The sequence below is a fragment of the Nansenia antarctica genome (genome assembly GCF_963989245.1).
Source record: "Nansenia antarctica genome assembly, chromosome: 2".
Classification (NCBI taxonomy): domain Eukaryota; kingdom Metazoa; phylum Chordata; class Actinopteri; order Argentiniformes; family Microstomatidae; genus Nansenia; species Nansenia antarctica.
In genome coordinates, this window is record NC_137675.1 from 14,961,199 (window position 1) to 14,982,219 (window position 21,021).

At 43.3% G+C, this 21,021-nt stretch overlaps 1 protein-coding gene across 1 annotated transcript in view; it reads left to right on the top strand.

Annotated features, from left to right (window-relative positions):
- Window positions 1-9,942: 9,942 nt before the first annotated feature.
- The window catches only part of LOC308176049 (potassium voltage-gated channel subfamily KQT member 5-like), a gene marked incomplete at both ends in the record, with an annotated part of 110,638 nt that continues 99,559 nt past the window's right edge, over window positions 9,943-21,021 (top strand). Inside the window, one exon of the mRNA XM_080550644.1 lies at window positions 9,943-10,286. Within this exon, the coding sequence (XP_080406770.1) occupies window positions 9,943-10,286 (344 nt within the window). The remainder of the gene's footprint in view (window positions 10,287-21,021) is intronic.

The window sequence follows — 21,021 nt, forward strand, 5'->3', positions numbered from 1 at the left end:
TGGACCAATGGGACTACTCCTAGTGGACCAATGGGACTAGCGCTTTGCGAACTAACATACTGTACTGTAGACAAAAATGGCGGAAATCTAGAATAACCACAATCAGAAACAGAGTCACGATGAAAAAGCTTTGTTGAGATCTGACAATCACTCCTGTCGCGTTTAATTTTGTCTGTTAGAGAGCTCTACCTTTCGATGTTTCATTTTCGGTAAAGTAAAATCTCTCATAGTTTTCTCTCTGTTACTGTATTATCAAGGAACTAGGGTTGTCTGTAAATGACACGCAGTAAGGTAATGCTACTTTCGTGTCGAGCGATAAGGAGACAGTCGATTTGTATAAGAGATTGATATCAAATGAAGCAGGGTGGTTTTTCACTGAATCATCAGTTACAAAGAAATGTATGTTAGCATCGGAATGTATGGATCTGAGAAAGAGGTGTGTCCCTCCCTGCCTGCCGGGGGCGCCATCACGTCCTCTCTGCAGTGGCCCCCTCCGGAACCCCCACAGACTGCCAGCACTTGGGCCTCCGGGCAGAGTGCTTCTTTCCGGGGGGTGGTCAGTCCGGAAGCATAGGGCCTTCTTCTGGTGCCTAGACCCTCGGGGATCCACACTGGTTCTTACTGGTCCTTCTCTGTCTAAAAGATCTTTCTTTTTTTTGTTGGTATGTTTACCGTGGCTAGTCCAAGCCAGTTCTATTTCAGTCTCTTTTTGGGGGGGTTTTCCTTTTTCTTTTTTTTTGTTACTTATGGCACAAAAATGTTTTTACGACGAGTAAAAGGTTTACGATATGTTGTCCGATGTGTGCATGGAGAGAAAACAATGACACAAAGAAAAAGAAAAAAAGAGATTGAGAAAAAAAAAATGTCTGCAAAGTAATGCAGGGGACTGTTCGGTGAGGACACAGCTTCAGTTGCGATTTTTCACTTGATGATGAGATTAGCGTGCAATGTCGTTTTTTCTTCATTCCATCACAGACAAAGGTCAAATTCAGTTGTCTTTGTATAGATGTATATTAGACCTCTCTGGAGGTTGACCAATAAATAGGATTTATGTCACTTTGAACGATCACCAGGGTGTAATGTCACTGTAAAAAATCTTTGTCCACCCTCACGAGAACAAGATAAATGAATATCTCTGATTTCGCTGTTGGAGTATCCCCTCACCCCAGCACATGTTTAGGGTTTTTATCCGAAACTTCAGTTTACATTATTTTGAGATTTAAACGCAAGCACAAAAGCTTGATTTTTTTACGGCAAAAAGTTTAACTTTTTGAAAAAAAAATAGAAGAAAAAGAAAAGAAAAAAAATAGATTGCAATTAGCCCCTCCTTGGTTCATTTCATTTCCTCTTTGTCTAGATTTTTTCAAAACAAAAGAGTCGCTCAAATTTCCCTTGTGCATCTCTGTGAATGTGAAAGTAACCAATCAGATTGATCTGTCAGGACACAAACACCAATGCTCATCCTCCGTCTCGGCCCACTGTCTCCTCCCACCCGAAGGGGACGTGGCCAGCATGACTCGGAACCTGTTCCAAGCTGCATGCACATTTTGTAAAACGAAAACAGATACTGAAAAAAAAGATAGTGAAATAGATGACGTGTGTTAGTTCCACATACCGTAGAGGCCCGCTTGTATGTTGCATGCACCTGTACAGTTTGCTTGTACTTAAATATAAAGAGATAAACCAAGAAACCGAAGCCATTCACATCATGCGAAGACATTCGAAATCAGCTGCAGTCTAGTCCACGTCCTTCATTCTGGTGCTGATCGTCTCAAACAACTGATTCCTGAGATTATGTTGATGTCTTTTCTTAACCCTATTGAACGTGCTGTACCGCAGTACTGAGCAGACCTCACAGACCCCTTTTTTCAAATATACTGTTACTGTACATCATCATTTACCTCTATGGGGCTGAGATTATGTGATTATATATGTATAAATCAGATCAACATATATACAAAGTATAGTTATGTTAAACATAATGATATCAGATATGTGAATACATATACTTAAATTATATACAGTGTAACTACAGATGAACAGAAAGTAATATATCGTAGATATTCAACAACACGTACAGTTGAATGATATTTACAAAAGGGGCCAAGTATGATTTTGGGGAGCCATCTTAAAGTTCCTGGGGACCACATAGTGGACACTGCTACAATGGGACGCTGTAAGGTTTCAGAATGTTGTCCCGAAAAGGCTAAACTCAAGCATAGGTTATCAGGCCATACTTAACACTACTACCACTCAAAAAGCTTTCCAGATCTCCTTTGTGCTTCAAACCTAGTCTCCGAACCCCCCAGCCATGTAAAGCCCATATTTAATAACAGTTATTTTCCATTGTCCAGTGAAGCTGGTTTTCCTTTTACTTTGTCAGTATTATCGGGAAAAAAATGCTGATTGTTTACAATTTATGTGTTCCACTGAAACAACAAAAGAAAATTAGAAAAAAAGAAAGTATTCACTGCAACATTTCTTGTTTGTATAACAGATGTGGCTCAAATGATGTGTATGTTTTATATTTAAAAAAAGAGTTCATTTTTATTATTTACAAATAAAAAGAATGTGTGGAAGAAAATTCACCTTGACTCGCCCCCTTATTCCACCCTCATCATCACCCCCCCCCCACACACACACACACACACACACACATACACACACATCGATGTTCCCCACGTTGCATATCAACATTTTATTTGTCCATCGTACATTATGCTCTTGGCCCACAGTTACCTTGAACATTATGTCAATGGGTTAAAAAATTAAAATGCTCCCGGAAAGCTGGATCAGTTGCCATGGGTATCATGTCAGCTTGTGGGAAAACTAATATTTTCTCTGGTCCCATAAACTCAACCCACGATGCCCTCTGTCAGTCCCACAGATAGAAATCTTAGCAAAGCAGAGTCAGGGAGAGCGGAGAGAGAACTCCCAGGGAGAGAAAGAGAGAGAGGGGAGTATGAGGAGACTGCTACACAGCAGGAATACAGTGAGCAAGGGTCTATAAGTCATTATAGGACAATTGTAAAGGGGTTAGAAGTACAGTGTGTGCAGTATTTCATTGGCATGCAGAGATACGATCAACTGTATGCTTTAGGTCGGGTTCTTTCTACCAAAAGTTTGTTTGTCTAAAATGATCTTATCACATAGCAGAAGCCTTCAACTGTAGAGTATCAAGGCAGATCACAACAGGAGTGTAGTTCAGGGGAGGCTGGTGGAGGTGGAAACCGTAGGATGGGCTCATTGTACCGCATGGAACGGGAATGAGGAACGGTATCGAACACATGACCCTGGTCAAACTACTTTGGACTAGCGAGTGTGTCAATGGTTTATTTACCGAAATGTATTTACATTTTTCTGAATAAAAGTCTGAACATTTGGTCGGTTGCCGACTTGTTCCGCCTTTCACCAGCTGCCGTCACAATTTCAATAATTTGAACTCTACTGATCCTGAATACAACTACACCAGGAGAGGCTGGTGGAGGTAGACGTCGGAGGACGGCTCATTGTAATGCATGGAAATACCATTCTTCATTCCGTTCCATGCATTTTCAGCGTCTTTGAGCCTCGGAAAAGCGCTATATAAATCTAATGAATTATTATTATTATTATTACAATGAGCTGTCCTCCGACTTCTACCTCCATAGTTGTATTCAGGATCAGTAGAGGTTGAAATCAGAAAATAGAAAACTGTTAGCATGTCATTCTCCCAGAATCAACCAAGAGCTCACATAGCTGGGGGCCAGGGGAGGCTGGTGGAGGTAGAAATTGGAGGACTATGTGACATGGTCTGGTGAGAAAGGCCACAAGTAGGGGGAGGTCATACTTCCATGTAATGCATGGAACGGAAGGACAAATAGTTTCAAAAACACTGGTTTGATACCACCAATCCTATTTCCGTTCCATGCATTACAATGAGCCCGTCCTCCAGTTTCTACTTCCACCAGCCTCCACTGCCTCCACTGCCTCCACAATGACATAATGTCTATGAGAGTCCAAATGATGACAAATGAATCATTCTGAAGACAAACACGGAAAGAATTTGCAAAAGCCAGAGCTGCAAATTACCATGACCAAATAATAACGAAATTAGTGAGTGTCTCATTTTTCAAACACGGCTTTTATCCGCTGTTGCTTCTCTCTGTATTCTGGATGTCATCACGGTTTAAGTGAAAAATCACTGAAAATCACGATTAAAATAATCTAATTGCTGTCAGACGCCAAACTAATGTCCTTAGCTGTTGGAAACAGGTTTGAAATGTTTAGGCCGAATCCCCATTACACATTGGGTGGTGACTTATTATTTTTAAGTGGCAATATTGATTGCTCTTCTGTTCCTTCTCATTTGAGGCTGATAAATCCAGTCGGTCGGGTTGACATTGTGATATTGTACCATGATGAGAACGCGCCTAATTACTCAGCCCTTCGTTTGTTACAATTTACTAGGAAGGGTGTCCCCCTTTCCCTGTGTTGTCTTTGGTGTGTGAGAGTTCCCTCAACGCACTGATTGTATGATATTTACTTTGTCTGGCCATTTTCAACTGTACAACCACCAAAGACACCCTTCCTAGTATACTAGTCCAACTCAATTTAGGAGGAAAGGAGTAAGATAAATTAGACGTCATCTTTACAAAGAGAATCAACTTTGTGTATAAAATTATAGATATCCAATCATGGAGTCATTTTTGACTGCTTCATTGCCTGCTATGGCCTTATCTCACCAAAGGGGAAGTTGTACAAAAATGGCCTCTCGTGCGACCCCACAGATGACACAGTGCAACATGGGCCTTGGAGATTTATGTTCCACATCCTCTCGTTAAGCAAGTAGAGGGCCCCCAAAACAACATCTGCAGGCAATCTACCCCCTACCCCACCCCCCCAGCCCCTGCCCCCTTATAGCGGGATCTGAGATGGTGACCCTTGTGTGTGAGGCAGGGATGTGGACTATATAGGAGGAGAACAGAGAACCAGAGATCATATAATGTAACAGGTCATGATACTTATCTCCAGCTCCCAGGAAGTCCCCAATCCATTCAGGCCAAATGATGATGATCTTTATGGTTCATCAGGAAGAGAAGAAAAAAGACCAGAATGGAAACAGAAATGGAAGTATAATCACATGAATGATCTTTTTTTTAAAGTGACCTTTCTGTATAGTACATTGAGTGTGTAAAGAAAAAAAAAACATTCAACACTTGCAAGAATCATGTTTAATAATTAATTGTGTTTATTAATTACTGACGTTTCGGTGTGTAGAACTTATTCAAAGTGTAAATGGTCACAGTGTGCTTGTATCATCATGAATGATCATGAAGTAATAATCGAATTATTGAATAATTGATGTAGATAAAGGTCACAATGTTATAATGGTATCCATCCTGTGTGGGAAATAGATAGGTTAGTCATTATGCAACAATAGGTCATAAATAACTGTATGCCTGAAATGTGCTCCTGATTAAAAAACAACAGGCTACATGACTATATTACATCAGACATTGCCGTGACAATGTCAGGTGTGAAGATGCTTTCTTTATTTCTATACATTGAATGAAAAGGACAACTCCAACTATGCTCAAGGAGATGTGTTTCTGAGACAGGTCGTGGTTACGTTTGACTGCGGCGTAGAGTATTGTCTGTATAGGCCTAACAATAAACCCTAATTCACACTACAGAGCTGAAGTGAATTGAGCCGAGCTGAGCTGTAATATACATCCATCCAGTTGCTGTACTGTAACAATGCTGTAATGGACCGCATAAAAGGAAAATATCAGAACAAGCACAGTATATTTTGGGTTGGCCCTGTAGTGTGTACAGCTTCTCTAAGCGTTAAAACCTGAACCTAGCAAAGAAGGCATTTTCATCGTACAGCTCCTACTGTACAGTGCATATGACCAATACAGTTGACTTGACAACCAATACAATTGTCTTCTGTCACCATTTTGGTATAGGAGGCCTGAAAAAGGTGCAGGAACGTGGCACAGGAAACTGACTCACCGCACATGTCTAGATGTCTTGATACAGTAACTGTAGATGTTGCTAGAACAGATGATTAAATGCATCACATAATCCATTTTGAAAAAAAGATTGGTGTATTGCATGTTGAGTTAAAGTGCACTATCCATTTGCCATACGTCACACCATTCAATTGTATATTCAAATATAAATACCATTCAAATGGTATTAAAGAGAGTGGAAATGTGTTCATACATGTACATGCAGTACTAAAAGGATTTCACTCTATGCAGCGTACTGATCTGGAGTCAGACGCGCTACCGTTGCGCCACAGAGTCTTTCCAATAGGCCTATCGTTTTAAAGAAAACGTTTTGAAAAAGTCAAAGTAAGAAGTAGGAAGCCTGTATGGAAACGGAACATCATGTTCGCCTCATCTTCAAGAGCCCGGATAGCTCAGTCGGTAGAGCATCAGACTTTTAATCTGAGGGTCCAGGGTTCAAGTCCCTGTTCGGGCGGACCTTCCTTTGACTGCTCCATTGGCAATTTGATTGCAATAGTGATGAGATAATGCGCATCCTGCATTTGAAGGTCTTCACAATGACGCTTTGCTTCTAGTGCGGAACAGAGGGTTACATGTTGACTGCTAATTCACCCTGACGATGAGACTCAGCCTTCTCATCTGGACTAAGTGGCTATTTTTGCGCCACAAGTATGTCTCAGTAATTGTACTCAGTGCAATGACAAAAAAGGTCAATCAAATCCAACTCTGACACCTTCTGATCTGGAGTGAGACGTTCATCCTGCATGTCCACATCCTGACAATGAAATGTGGCTTCTTCTCCAAGCCAGTGGCTTTCAACTAAAACACCCTGACCCTGACGTGATTTGAACACGCAACCTTCTGATCTGGAGTCAGACGCGCTACCGTTGCGCCACAGAGTCTTTTCAATAGGCCTATCGTTTTAAAGAAAAAGTCAAAGTAAGAAGTAGAAAGCCTGTATGGAAACGGAACATCATGTTCACCTCATCTTCAAGAGCCCGGATAGCTCAGTCGGTAGAGCATCAGACTTTTAATCTATACAATCTATACAATCTACATTATATAATATACAATGACTTGAAGTGACGTGTCTCGAAGGCTGTGCATTTACAATGTTGCTCAGTAGTCACCACTAGATGGTGTAGTTTTGTCAGAGGATAAGCAGTGGATGAAGTTTCTCTGTGTTCGATGTGTGTCTACTAAACATTCAAAGAGAAAGGACAGAGGCAGTAACATCTGATACACAGACATGCATGCATGCAGAAGGGTTTATAGGATAGCTCTCGCAACATATACGCACGCGCACACACACACACACACACACACACACACACGCACACACACACCACCTATCTTCCGCCATAGACTAGACTCTTTAGGCTACACCTTAACTGTCCCTCCTAAAACCTCTACATTCCCTCTACCCACCTGTACAGGTTTTCTACAAAAAAATACATTCTTCTTCTTCTTCTTCTTCTTCTATGATTGCCTAGATGATGGATAGATTATTCACTTACTTAAAAACACAGACACAGACACAAACAAACACAGGCATGCACGCACACACACACACACACACACACACACACACACACACACACACACACACACACACACATACACACACACACACACACACACACACACACACACACACACACGCACACACATTGTGTAGCCTATTTCAAACAGGATGCTGACGGTTACAGAATCTCACATAGGACAGATTACAGAGTAGGTCATTAGCCAGAGAAAACGGTCTCTTCTGGCAGTCTCTCCTTTCACATTATCTTCTTATACCATTTAATGGCATTTCTACCGTAGAAATGACTCTCGTCCTTGCATGATCAGCATTTTCTAAGCAGTTTCTAAAAATGGTAGAGCTTGTCCATGATGTGATGATTCTATTCTTAGCGCATGACAAAGCAGCGTTATGGGAATAATGCACTATAATGAGGCTTAATGGGACCGATTGCCCGTCTATTTAAAGACTGTCTTTATAGAATGTGAGCGCGCATATATGAATGCTTCTACACTAGAATGTGTTTTGTGTTGAGATGTAAGACGTTTTCGAAACGTTTACTTTCTTCCCCAGAGCTTAAGTAACAACCGTGCACTCACAGGTGTAAAACCACCACTTCCTCTGTGTTAATTATTGTCACAAGCACATCATTTAGCTAGTGTAGGCCACACAGATCCATCAATTAGGCTACTCAAACTAATTGATCCGAATCGTGAGCTTAGAATTATAAGGTTCTATCTCCATTTAGGGTAGTTCAGAGATATTGAGCGTCACATTTTTTACATTCCATTATGTTTTGTGAGATGGAACCTTTGTATTTTATGAATTACTAACTAAAAAATGTCAACATTTAAAAAAATAACACCACCCAGGCATTAATAAACACCTAATGGATCAGATTATGTAAAAAAAACTCAATTTTGACAAAAATGGAGATAGAACCTTATCATTCTAACGTCACGGAATGTCTCTGATTGGCGATACTGATCTATTTAATGCAGCTATTATTTAGTTTAATGTAAAGGCATGACAAAGAGCATACCATCAAGTTTAACAACGAAGTCTGGGGAAATAAATATACAATGACATGGTGCAGTACTATATTAGGCCTATGACATCATTGTATAATTAAAAAAATAACTCATATTTTCTTCCCAAAGAGGGCAATAAGTTCGTCCAGCTGGCTGTTCCCTGCCTTCAGCCTCGCCTCACACAAAATGTGTCTGTGTATTTTATTTCGGGTAGTCAGTGTCACGTGGTTAGAGTGACAGAAGAAGAGAGAGTAGAGAGAGGGTTGAATTAGTGACATGGCTTAATTGGGTAATTCTGCAAAGAATTACAAAGCAAATCGAGACATGATTAATTAATTTCGTTGGAGTCAAAGCGTAGTGTTGTGGGACGCGCATTGGTGGAATTGAAAGGGACTTTTTGCCTCTGTCTGTAAGTAGCCTATAGCTATTTCATACAGATGTCATAGCGTTTGCGGTCTATTTTCCCGTCGACTGGAATATGTTAACTTCTGAATGGAAAATTCATTAAGCTATAGCCTACTTTACAACGCATTAAAAGCCCTCTCGTAATTCTGCCCTTTATCAGGAAATCAAATTACATGAGCGCTGCCTTCAAATATTTGCATAGTTTTTGCCTAAAGGGAAATTGAGGGCCAACGGAATAAAAGCGCGGTTTTCAGTGCGACTGGCCTTTCTAGTGGTCAATTGACACTGATAACCATCTCAATCACCACCCAATCCGTGCCTGGCTGCGCTTCGCTTACACGTTTCCAAGCGAGAGTGCATTCTAAAATGCAAAAACATTGAATACACTAGTATTTTCAGCAATAACCAGTGTCAAATGCTTCAATCGGGATAGTATCGTGGTGTGCGTTACAGCATTGGATGCGCAGCCATCGCCGCGCGGACATTTTTTGGAAGCAACAGGTTCCTCACACCAAAAAGTCTGTTTCACAATTCATCGGGTAGTACATGCACTTCCTGTTTATATATATGCAATTCCATGCGAGAAGAGTGCGTTCCCCAGCTCGTGTCCTCTACATTATCCCGTTAACTACCTAGGATAGTAACATGTTTGTGGAGCCAGACCTCAAGACGCGCCTACTGTAGAAACGCGCCACAGTGGAAACCGCATTTACGCGCTTTGCACAGTTGTGGAAAACCCGTCAGTGGAGCGGTGTGACGGCTGATGCGAGCAAAGAGGGCGGTCAAAGAGAGACGGGTAAAACAGCGTGCTGCCTTGGCTTTGATGATGGTTTCATTTTTAACTCCAAGGAGCTGGAACTGCATTTCGCACATTTAATCTGCCGTCCACAGAGCTCACACCACACCGCGCCTGCCTCCAAGCCAGACAGACACGCATGACCCAGGAGCCCAACAACAACACGCACTTCATGCCCGCCCTGGTGATGCCATGCCCCGCAACCACAGCGGAGATGAAGGCGGCGGCACCGGGCTCTGGATGAAAACCTCGCCGGGTCACCGCGCAGAGGGCTACGGCTCGAAGGATGTGGAGTCCGGACGGAGGATGATGAATAACTCGGGAGACGGCTTGCTGTCAGCCTCCAGCGCCACAGGTGCCGGGGGTTCGGAGAGCCTGCGGGGGAAGCAAGGAGCCCGCCTCAGCCTGCTTGGAAAGCCGCTCATCTACAGCGCTCAGAGCGGCCGGAGAAACGTGCGTTACCGGAGGCTCCAAAACCTACTGTACAACGTGCTGGAGAGACCGCGAGCCTGGGCGTTCATCTACCACGCGTTTGTGTAAGTTTATATTTTCATAATTTGCATGATAGGTATGTAGGTAGTCTTGCGCAGTCGGTTTTTGTCACCGGTCGAAAACTCATGTCCACACACCTGTTGATCAGTCACTCGCTGAGATGCGGAGTTCTACCGTGATAGATCTTTAATATTTGAAATGATTGGAGAAAACACACACATATCATCAGTGTTTGATTCAAATATGGGCGCATTCAAATATGATAATTGATTATTAAAAAAGTATAATTCAGATATGTTGTTGGTCTTCCAATAGAGTGTGATATTTATATACTGATCAATATTTTCTTACTTAGGCCATACATGATAGTTTCAATCAAACCATTATGATAACATGGGCTATGTAACAGGCTATGTAATGTCTAACAGCTATTTCCAGCCCAGTCAGCATCAGCCTCACATGAAGTGGATGTGCTATCTAGGACTCTAACACAGTCTAACACAGGGTCAACCATGGATGGGTAACAGACGTACAGTACATACATGCATAGCCTACATAATATAATACAGTGTATTATATTTCATAATCATATGCACAAGTACCTCATCTATAGTTAACTCTAAGGACTCTAAGGACGAGTACTACTTTTCTGTTCCATTTCCACAGCAAATTTTGCATTTGAATAACCCTCACGCTGTGACTCATATCATGTGAATTATTAACACATTTTTGCAAGAGCTCTCCCAGCGCATACACTCCAGGCTTATGTTAGAAACGGCATTGTGCCCAAATGTACAGTAGATGATCCCAAACTGTTACTCTCAGTCTCCAAACCAGACCAAGGGTCAAGATTGATGGATTACTACTGTATGGTTTTTGTTAGGCCGTCAGGGTCAGTAGAGCAGGAAAGAGTCTCTCTGTCACAGTGCTGTTGTATCTCTGGTCTCTGTCAAGCTCTGGGTTTTGTTGACCAGCTGCATTTGATTTCCCGCGTGTGACTGGTGTTATCTCTGTCTCTCTGAGCTGAGGGGAAGGAAGCGGTGACGAGTGCAGGGTTCTGAGCACCAGCGCACGGAGGGGAGGGGGTGGGGTGTGGCGTGTGTGTGAGTGTGTTTGTCTGTACGTGTGTGTGTGTGTGTGTGTGTGTGTGTGTGTGTGTGTGTGTGTGTGTGGAGGTGGGGGGAGGGGGTCAGCAGATGTTGCTCTTAAATTGGGGGCCACATTGCTGTTTCACTTTCCTTGAAACTGTCAGACTGATCATATTCATCCTCATTGTTCCACTGATGTTTGCCACGCAGTAGCTTATTCATTTCTGATACTGTAAATGGGCACATTTAGATGATAGTAGAGCTCAGGGGAGGCTGGTAGAGGAACATGTTTCATACCATTCCCCGTTTCATTCAATGCATTACAATGAGCCCATCCTCTGATTCTACCTCCACCAGCCTCCACTGGTAGAACGGCTTAAATGAGAAGCCTGTTACCTTTATTTTCTGAGCCAGAAGCTTGTCATCAACTAAACAAGAATGATGGACTCTTGAAGCATCACTGTATTCTTTCTCAATGATGTCATCACTTTGGGGGTCATCAGACAAGGGGAGGAGGGTGACCCATATCATGCAGCTGTAAAAGGTCTGGACGCCTATTTAGAAACCCATCGTAAATTTTCTCGGCAAAAAGCACGAGTGAGTGCCTCTGCCCATGCTACTGGGGTCAATGGGGTTAAATAATTATGTCTGTGACCACCATGGGGGTCACACAGCTCAGAGATGACCCTACATCTTCAGTTAAACAGGGCTGTAACTCAGAAAGAGTCTGTCGGGACGGGCTGTTCTTTTATCAGTGCAAGGCTAAAACGAGGAATGAAAAAAAGAAAATGTAAATGAAGAACATTTTAATTTAGTTTAGTAAAAGTGTTGACTCACTCTGATGGAGGATTTTAGGATGCAGAGGCTTAATCTCTTCACAGAAACACGCAGCTTTCCGACTATGCGGATGACTGGTTGGAAACTTAGTGAATGATTTCTTTCAGCCCCGGGGGACAATGAGCAAGAGAGGAGAGGAGAAACATAGAGGAGACTGAGGAGACTGAACCCCCAACCCCCAACCCCCTCTACCTTACATTAAATCATTAAGAGGTTCGGATTAATCATACTGTGGTAGTGTAGTAGTCTGATCCTGTATGTTTACATTTACTGTATGTGTTGTCAATTCATCTGCAGCAATTGATGTTCAGGGGAAGTGGTGATTCATCAGTTTGAGCGTTTATTCAGAGATTTCTTCAGGGTATTTTATGTGTAATCAGGTCTAACATGACCAGATGTTGGTGCTATATTTAGACAAACTGTATGTTTGTACTATACATTAGCATGTTATGTAATGTTTTTGCCCCGGAGCATTTCTCATTGAGAAGTCGACAACCATGAATGTTGTGATTGTAATACTAATTTGTATCATGACATTTGTCAAAACCTGCAGATATATTATAATGAGTGGCTTTGATAACCATCAAGGACAAAGTGGTCATAATATAACATACATATTTGTGTCGTCTATGCACTTATAACATTTGCGTAGGCAATTTTTCAAGTTTATTACATAATGTCACCTGTTCAGCTCCAGTGACGGTATACTTGGGGCTCTGCATGTGTTGTGTTGGTTTATCGCCTGTCTCTTTGTAATGACCTTTTCGTTTGTCAGAAGAGATTAGAATTCCTCTGGGTATGAATGAAGTGACTGTCAGCGGGGACTTAGAGAGAAACAAATGTTTAAACAGAGCCCTGATGAGTCATTCCTCAGAGAAAACCATCATGAACACCAAAACACGCCAAAAAATGTCCCTACGGTACGAGATGAATGGGTGCTGAAAGTCAATTAATCAATTAATTTAAATCAGCTATTCTAATTTAGGATTGATTAGTTATTGTAACTTACAGTAAGACCTTTCAGAGAGGTCAGGAACGGTACTTCAGTGGCTAGGACAACATGTGCAATGGGCTGAGTATAATACCTTGAGGCACACCACCTGAATGATTCATAATGCTTATGGAATCTGAAGCGTATGAATACAGCCACATTGAGAGGCAGCTGGGCTTTATGAAATTAGGCCTACATGTCCTGGATCTGTGGGGTCAATACATAATAAGTGTCTGATTTACAGTGTATACTATTATGCTATCCTGATTCCGCAGATCTATCCTTCAGATATACTGTATGGGTGAAAACTTGTTTGCATGCTTTTAAATGCTTAACACATGTACTAATAAAAGTTCATACCAGGACATCATTTAAATGTATTCTCCCTTAAAAAAATCCAAGAACGGGAGATTTGTTTTATCTCAATTTACTCTTTGGTTTGTTTTGTGTTTAGATATATACAGTAAAGACGTAGATTACTTTAAAGGACGAGAATGGGTTCAAATGAAGCCTCAATCCCTCATTCACGATTATTTAGTAATAAAATAACCCAGACAGGCGCTGGTCTTGAACCAAATTGGATTTTCTTGATGATTTAAGACCATGTTTTACATGACATGCTGTATCGTTTTTGTGTGCACTAGAATGCTGCAATGCTCATTGCCTGGCCACTTCAATGACCATTTGGATAACTCACAAAAGTTCCAAAGTCCCAGCTAATGCTTTCAGGTGATATTGAAAACCACTCATCGCTCTTAGTGCCTCACTTCTCTGAGCCAAAACAGATGGGACAGTGCAAAGGAACAACTGCACTTAAGTTTAGACTTCAATCTACAGTAGCAACATCCAGACATCCTCCGTTTGACATGCTCTTAGTCCTTAGCATTTATCTCCGCAACCTTTGATGTTGAAGTTCTGGCTATATCCAGTTTTTTCATCTCTCCCAACATCCATACCATGCACGCATAACAGAAGACGGATCACAAAGATGATGTGACAGCCCCGACCGATTAATGAAGAATATTTCATCAAATATCGAAACGTCCCTTTTATTTGGAAAACGTGCCCCTTTACATAAGGTATTAGATGATATAAGGGTTTTGCACGGAACACAAGCATATGCATTTTCCTCCATTTCCCCATGTGTGAGAGAGGGAGCACTGAGCTAGTCTTTGTGCTGAGTTGCGTTGAGCCCGGTACACTCTTCCCCTCCACTCCCCTCCACCCTCCTTCTCCGCTCACACAGTGCCGCCATTCATCTTACCTCAGGATTAACAAGCTCTTATCCTTGCAAGTATGTCAGGGGCAGGAAAGCGTGTGGATATGGATATGCGTTCCCTCTCCACCGCGTCGGGTTCCATGCACTGGCATGCATGGCTAAGACACCCCCCGGCCCATAGAACACGGAACAGTGGTGATCCAAAACTCTGTGACAAACTGAACACTATTCTACAGTGAGGTTACTGTGCTGATCCAGTTTATCAGTGGTGTATCCCTTCCTCAGTCAGGCCTGTGTGGCAGTGTCTGGGGAGGTGAAGTGAGGTGAGGTGGTATCTATTACCTAGGGGGGTCATGAACGATATGCAATTACTGGCCCTTCAATGTCACTTCTTCGCTTTGAAGAAATCGTTTCAGAATGAGATGAGGGTTTTTCTTGGCTTAGGTGGTAGAAGCAGAGGTGAAGCACATGCACTCTGCGCCTGCGAAATATTTTTTTGTGCGCCCGCAAACCCGATGCTTGTTCTTATAATTGTTGTGCTGACATTATTGAGATTGATTATTGAGATTCTGACATTGTGCTAACGGTTACTCTATTCAGTTTTTTAACATGAACACCATTGTAATGATGCAGAATTACGTGCCCTAACTTGCTAGGCTATTTCAATTGCTTAATTGCATTTATTGGGGGAACAATTGGGACACTTAGGGGACATGGGAGAGGGAAAACATTTATGGGAGATTATTTTTTTCCCTCATAGTAACACAGAATTTATTGTATTATTGCTAAAAAAAAACAGAGTAGTTTTTTTTTTTTTGGTGGTGTGATATTTTCTTTTCCACTCACAGTTACTGAGTATTTTTTTCCCCCTGTTACTGGCCCAGCTGTGTGCGTGAGTGAAGAGTAGGCCTACATGCTTCATGCCAAAGATATTGAGTGATGAAGTGTCCAGATAAGATCAGGATTACAGCAAAACAGTGGTATAAGGCCATGAATTGTGTTTGTTGCTGCAGCGAAAAATAAAGCTCCTGTTTGTGAACCACACAGTCTCACTAGCATCCTTCATCAGCAGAGCGGTCTGGACTGCTATGGCTAGTTACCATCTACCCTCTCTCAAAATGAGTCTAAACGGTGAGTGATGAAACGTGTGTCGTTGTGAGTTACCATTTGCTGAGATACCGTAATGACTTCTTTGAAGTCATCCCTTGTCATAGACACTGGAAGATAAGGCGATTTGGGCTGCTCTCCCCTGCTGTTTCCTGAACAAGCTGATAAGCATCTTCCCCTGGAAAGCACCTCTGCCTATCTTGTTCTTACACGGTTTCTCGCTTGAGCAAGTCGGCATGAGTCAGTAAAAAAAAAAAAAAAACACTGTCATACCAGACATACCAGACACATACTGCTACTACTCCATCCATTGAGGTGAGGTGGTGTCATTGATATCATCAGCCATTTTTGAAAGATAAAAATCTTTGTTACAACACGCATTCTGTGTATATAGTCTGTGCTATACTACGGCACATTACATAGAGACACTACCCTCAGAGTGATCTCAGTGTTCTGGTTAGGTCCCCCACTTTCCCTTTTTTTCGCCATTGGAAGGTATGTATGCCTCTGACTCAATGGAAAAAACGCACGAGTAAAGGCTCTCAGGCGAAGGTGATGTCTCTCATAACGGGGGAGTATAGCCATGTAAACAAACTGTCTGGCCCGGGTGATTCACAGTGAGGTTTAAATGTCTCGGAGAGAGAGAGAGAGAGGGGCTTTTTGAAAAAAAACAGGCTGTTTTGATAGTCACAAGAGCCACGAGACACGAAGCAGAAGCCGCAGACGAACTTCAGACGGTAGCTGGGTGACACCACGCCAGAGCTGGGTGGATGAGAGAGGACGTAGCTTGAGATGGGAGGAGTGTGTGCGTGTGTGTGTGATGAGAGGCAGACTTCAGATGTGTTTAAGGGAGGAGTACACAAGAGTGTGTGTGCGTGTGTGTGCGTGCGTGTGTGTTTGTGTGTGTGCGTGTACACGTGTGTGTGCGCGTGCGTGTGTGTAGGAGCATGTGCATCAGCGTAAAAGAGAACAGACAGAGAAAGTTGTGTGAGTTTTGAGCCCCGAAGACGTGTCAGAAAAATGTTCTCCCTATTTGTGTAGCTGAGAAGCCAAATATTCCATCCCTGTGACAAAATGACTTAACATGCTGCTTACTCTTAAATAATTTATTTAGTCATTTTTATATTCACTTGCTTCTCCTATGAAGTTGCACATGTGATTGCTAGCATAGGCCTAGTTCTGGCTCACACAACTTGGAATATGAGGTAGCTAACTGCTAGCTGAGGAATATGAGGTAGCTATTGCTCTTTAAGCAATATCACAGGAGAGTGAGTGCTGTTATACTGAATATCAGCACCACTGTGGTTCAGTCGTAGGTCGCAGGCCTTTATTTACAATGACGTATAATTAGTAAGTCGCTTTGGATAAAAGTGCCTGCTAAATGACTTGTAAAATGAATGTAAAATGTAAATGTAAATGTATTTAGTTAATAGTTCTACATCAATGACACATAGGATATCAAAGGTTCTAGCATGTGGCCACTGTACTCTCACTGTACTCTCACTGTACTCTCACTGTACTCTCACTGTACTCTCACTCCATGGAGGTGAGTTAGTAGAATGACCTCTGACTCACAGGTGTCTCATTTCAGTCACTATATTTGCAGAGAGGGAGTTCCCCAACTCTGTTTTCAGAGATGGCCTGTCGGCAAATAGAGACACAAACAGACAGAAGACACAGCCATGCATGCCCATACTGTGGCATCAGGCGTTCGCTCAGAGAAACCAAATTGACCTAGACTAACACTTGTTTTCATACCACACGTAGGGTTCTGTTCTCGTAAAGATGTGTGTCTAGCTCCTGGAGTATGATGCGCAAGAGATGGTTATCACTACGAGTTGTGTTTGTTTTATGTCAAGGCGTATTTGTCAGTTACTGGAAGTTTGTGTTACTGAAAAAAACCCTCCACTATACTATTCTTTCACTACCCCATCTCTTCCCCTCCCTTTGTTCTGCAATTGGTAGTTGTTTTCTCACAAAAAAACAACCACAACAGAAAAAGACATCCCACACAATTGCGGAGATTACTTCAGAGTGACCTACTCTCGCCTCCGTGTCGGATATATTGAATATATTGTTCTACCCTCAGACCAAGCATATCTCTGCCTTTGCCACAGGGTTTTCCCCCCTCTCTCCCACTCCCCCCCACCCCCCCATTGCCGACAGAGATGCTGTTTGTTTGCATCGGCGTCAGGCAGCGTGCCTGCGTTAACATCGGCTAAGTATAGCTTAGCTAGGACTAGCGAGGCCAGGGTCTGGTCTGGGTGAGTGAAAAGGGGCCACATACATAGGGTGTCCGTGGGATGGATAGCCTGTATCCTCTCTTGGCGTCGCTTTTTAACGTTGTTTTTGTTGTTTCAGTTTCCTGAGCCTTCGTAAGAAACGGGAGCGAAATGGGGCAGCAGATGCTTGCCTTTGGGGGAGTGAGAAATAGAGAGGGAGGGAGGGAGTTAGGGAGGCTACTTTGCTAATTTCCGGGGCTCAGTAGCATTAGGCCTGTCTGGGAGAGTGTTATGTACAGTATGTGGATTTGGACATAATAACTTGGGTTTTTCTAAGTAGGCTATAAACCCAGACTGCTGGTAAATTTAGAAATTGTGCTACTAGGCCTACAGTACGTGCCACGTCCAACATGGGATCACCAGTAATGAAGACTTTGTACCGACTTCTTGGAAAAGCAAAAAGCAAAAAAAAAGAGAAGCAAAGCAATGCAACCCCTCAAACCCTCGCCGAGATCCCAAAGTGAAAAGGGCAATTTTTGAGTAGTGCAGTGCGTCACCGTGGCAACTACCATTCCCATGTTACGAGCTTATCCTCGGCCGAAAAGACAAGCCTTTGGTGGGCAAAAACCCCCCGCACAAAAGAACACACATAATGTCATAATACACTGCTGAGGCAAACAGCCACCCACGGGTGACACTAGCCCTGCATTGCACCTCCTCTGTGATGCTATATTTAGCCAGCGACTAGCTAAGCATCCGTCCGCGGTCCATTTCCCCCCTCTAGGAATAACACCCCCGACCCCCCCCCCCCCACCACCTTACTCCCCCTACCCCCCCCTCCGTTCTGACACAGTTGAGCTATTGTGTCACTCGGATAATTTCAACCTCACATTGGTAAATCACCTCCAGCAGCAAAGGCCCCCGAGGCACACAGGCTTGAACCACTTTGTCTGGTCTCGGGGGGGGCCGGGGCGTTTAATTAGACGTCAGCATCCGCTACTTCGCCCCGGCTAACCAGGGAGGAGTGGACACCATAGTAGTGAAGAGGTAAACTGTAGGCCACTGTAAAGGATGTTTATATAGTTCTATGTGTGTCCCCTCACTCCCTGAAATTGGTGTTATTTCTTAAAGCTGGCACTCTCTGTTACATTATGCGATGGAAGTCCGTACGTCACAAACTGCAGAAGGTGAACGGAACTGGCGTCGACCCTTTTAATTGTGGGAGACAGACGTCACCGTGATGATTGCTACCGAAAGTGGATCCGAGCGGCTGCTTACGTAAATGTATTCTGATGGGGCCCGAGGTGATTGTCTCGTTCACCGGAATTTAATGTCAATTTGCTACCCCGCTGACTCTCTTTTGCTAGCAATGACAATAAAATGACTAGTGTTTCATTCTGCAGTTTGTGACCTAAAGTCTTTCATAGTGTATAACTCTATCTAGCAGCATGGTGTGGCGTGTTAAAGTGGTCACCAGCAGAGATGGGCGGGGGGGGGGGGGCAGACCCCTGGCAGTGCTCTGGCTGTGTGGGTGGCTCTCCGGAGCCCTCTGACCTACCCACGGGTGCCCACTGACACTAGCTAAGCAGCCTGTCCGTCAGACCATGTGTCCCCTCCACTTTGAGAGAGGAAGGGAGAGAGGTGGAGAGAAATGGAGAGATGAAGGTAGTGTCAGCAAGGGTGAGAGAGAGGGATACAAAATGACACATAGAGAGCAAGGAAGAGAGAGAGAGAAAGAAGCCTAATGCTGGCTGGTGATGGTCTCAATGCTCCGTGGGTCCCTTTTCTACCGCACAGTTACATTGTGACAGCATTGAAGCCTAATATCGTTAAAGGCCAGCATTAGTCATTGTATTAGTCATTTGTTTTTTGCTGATATAATGACATTCTGGTGCTGCTCAATGATTCAGGTCAGAGTAAGTATGTGTATTTTGGGCGCTACATAATATTATTCTCTATTTTCTATTCTCATCTCCTGTCTAGAACAATTCCCCACATGCCGTGAATATGAAGCACAACAGATGTATGACATTTCATGAAGCTCAGAGCTCCCAAAGCATGACGTGGCTAGCCTGTTTTGTAAAGTCAGCGGCCAGAGTCAAATACGACCCTCTTATCCCCCTTCGCTGGCTATGGAGTCAAACAAACCTTTCAACACATTTTATTGAGAATTGCGTTACTTTCCCAAATAGCTCCGCGAATGCCTCACTCTGTGTTTCCATTCTTTGAGTATTTTTTTTTTTTCTTCTAAGAAAATCCAGGAATCAAAACCGGCTGGCGTGGGCCATTAAACATCTTTCGGGGGATAAATGAGGATTCCTTTTCACTGCACGAAGAACATGACAGTTCTGAGTCATTAGTTACACACTGAAGAGTTAGGACATTTGTACCACTTCTTCTGAGTCGTACTTCCTCTGGGAGTGTTGTTGATGCTAGTATGAGTAATTTCATACCCAGCAGATGATTGAACATGTATCTCAGTGTGTGTACAATGTGTGTGTGTGTGTGTGTGTGTGTGTGTGTGTGTCTGTGTGTGTGTGTCTGTGTGTGTGTGGGACAGGCTTGTTTGCACAGGATGTTCTGAAATGAAAGGCCCCTCTTTCTGCAAACACACCTCAGGACCTGAGGCCCCCCTCCCCTCCCTTCCCCTCCTCTCCTGTCCGCTCCGCTCGACTCCATGCAGAATTATAGCGCGTTCCAAAACAAACCAAACCGAGATAAACCTACCCCTCCATCCCCACAAAATTGGCGTTGCTATTGGCAACCGTGAATCCCGGCCAGCCAATAAAAGAAAGACCGTGCCGATACAAAGCGCTCCTCCTGTACGGGGTGGATAAAAAGCTCAGTGTGGGAACCGTGGAGAAGACGTCCACGACTCCACGCTGTTTGACCCCCCGACGAGCCCTGAGAAAAGCCTCACAGGAAGCCGAGAAAGTAGCTTTCTGTCTGGCTTACCTCTCTGTGCGGGCTCAAGGCCTTCTTCTGCTGACGTTGCTGTGAAAGAAACATAGTGAGTCTCTCATAGACATTTTGAATTGAAAATGATGAACAGGTCGGATGAACATTGCCAGGTCGGATTGCCTGTTCCCTCTCTTACGCGTTCTCTCGTTTTTGTCCTGCGGCGTATTTCAGGACCGAAAAAAAAAAGAAAAAAAAGTCAAGGGTCAGCTCATTAGGTTCTGAGAGAGCGGACTGTACTGTGGGTCAGCATTTGTTTTGTTTTTTTTCTTTTCTCTCCTGTCCTCAATCCCCCCACTCTCGCCCCCCACCCTTCCCTCCCCTTCCCTAAACCAATAACACTCCGCAGTCCCTATC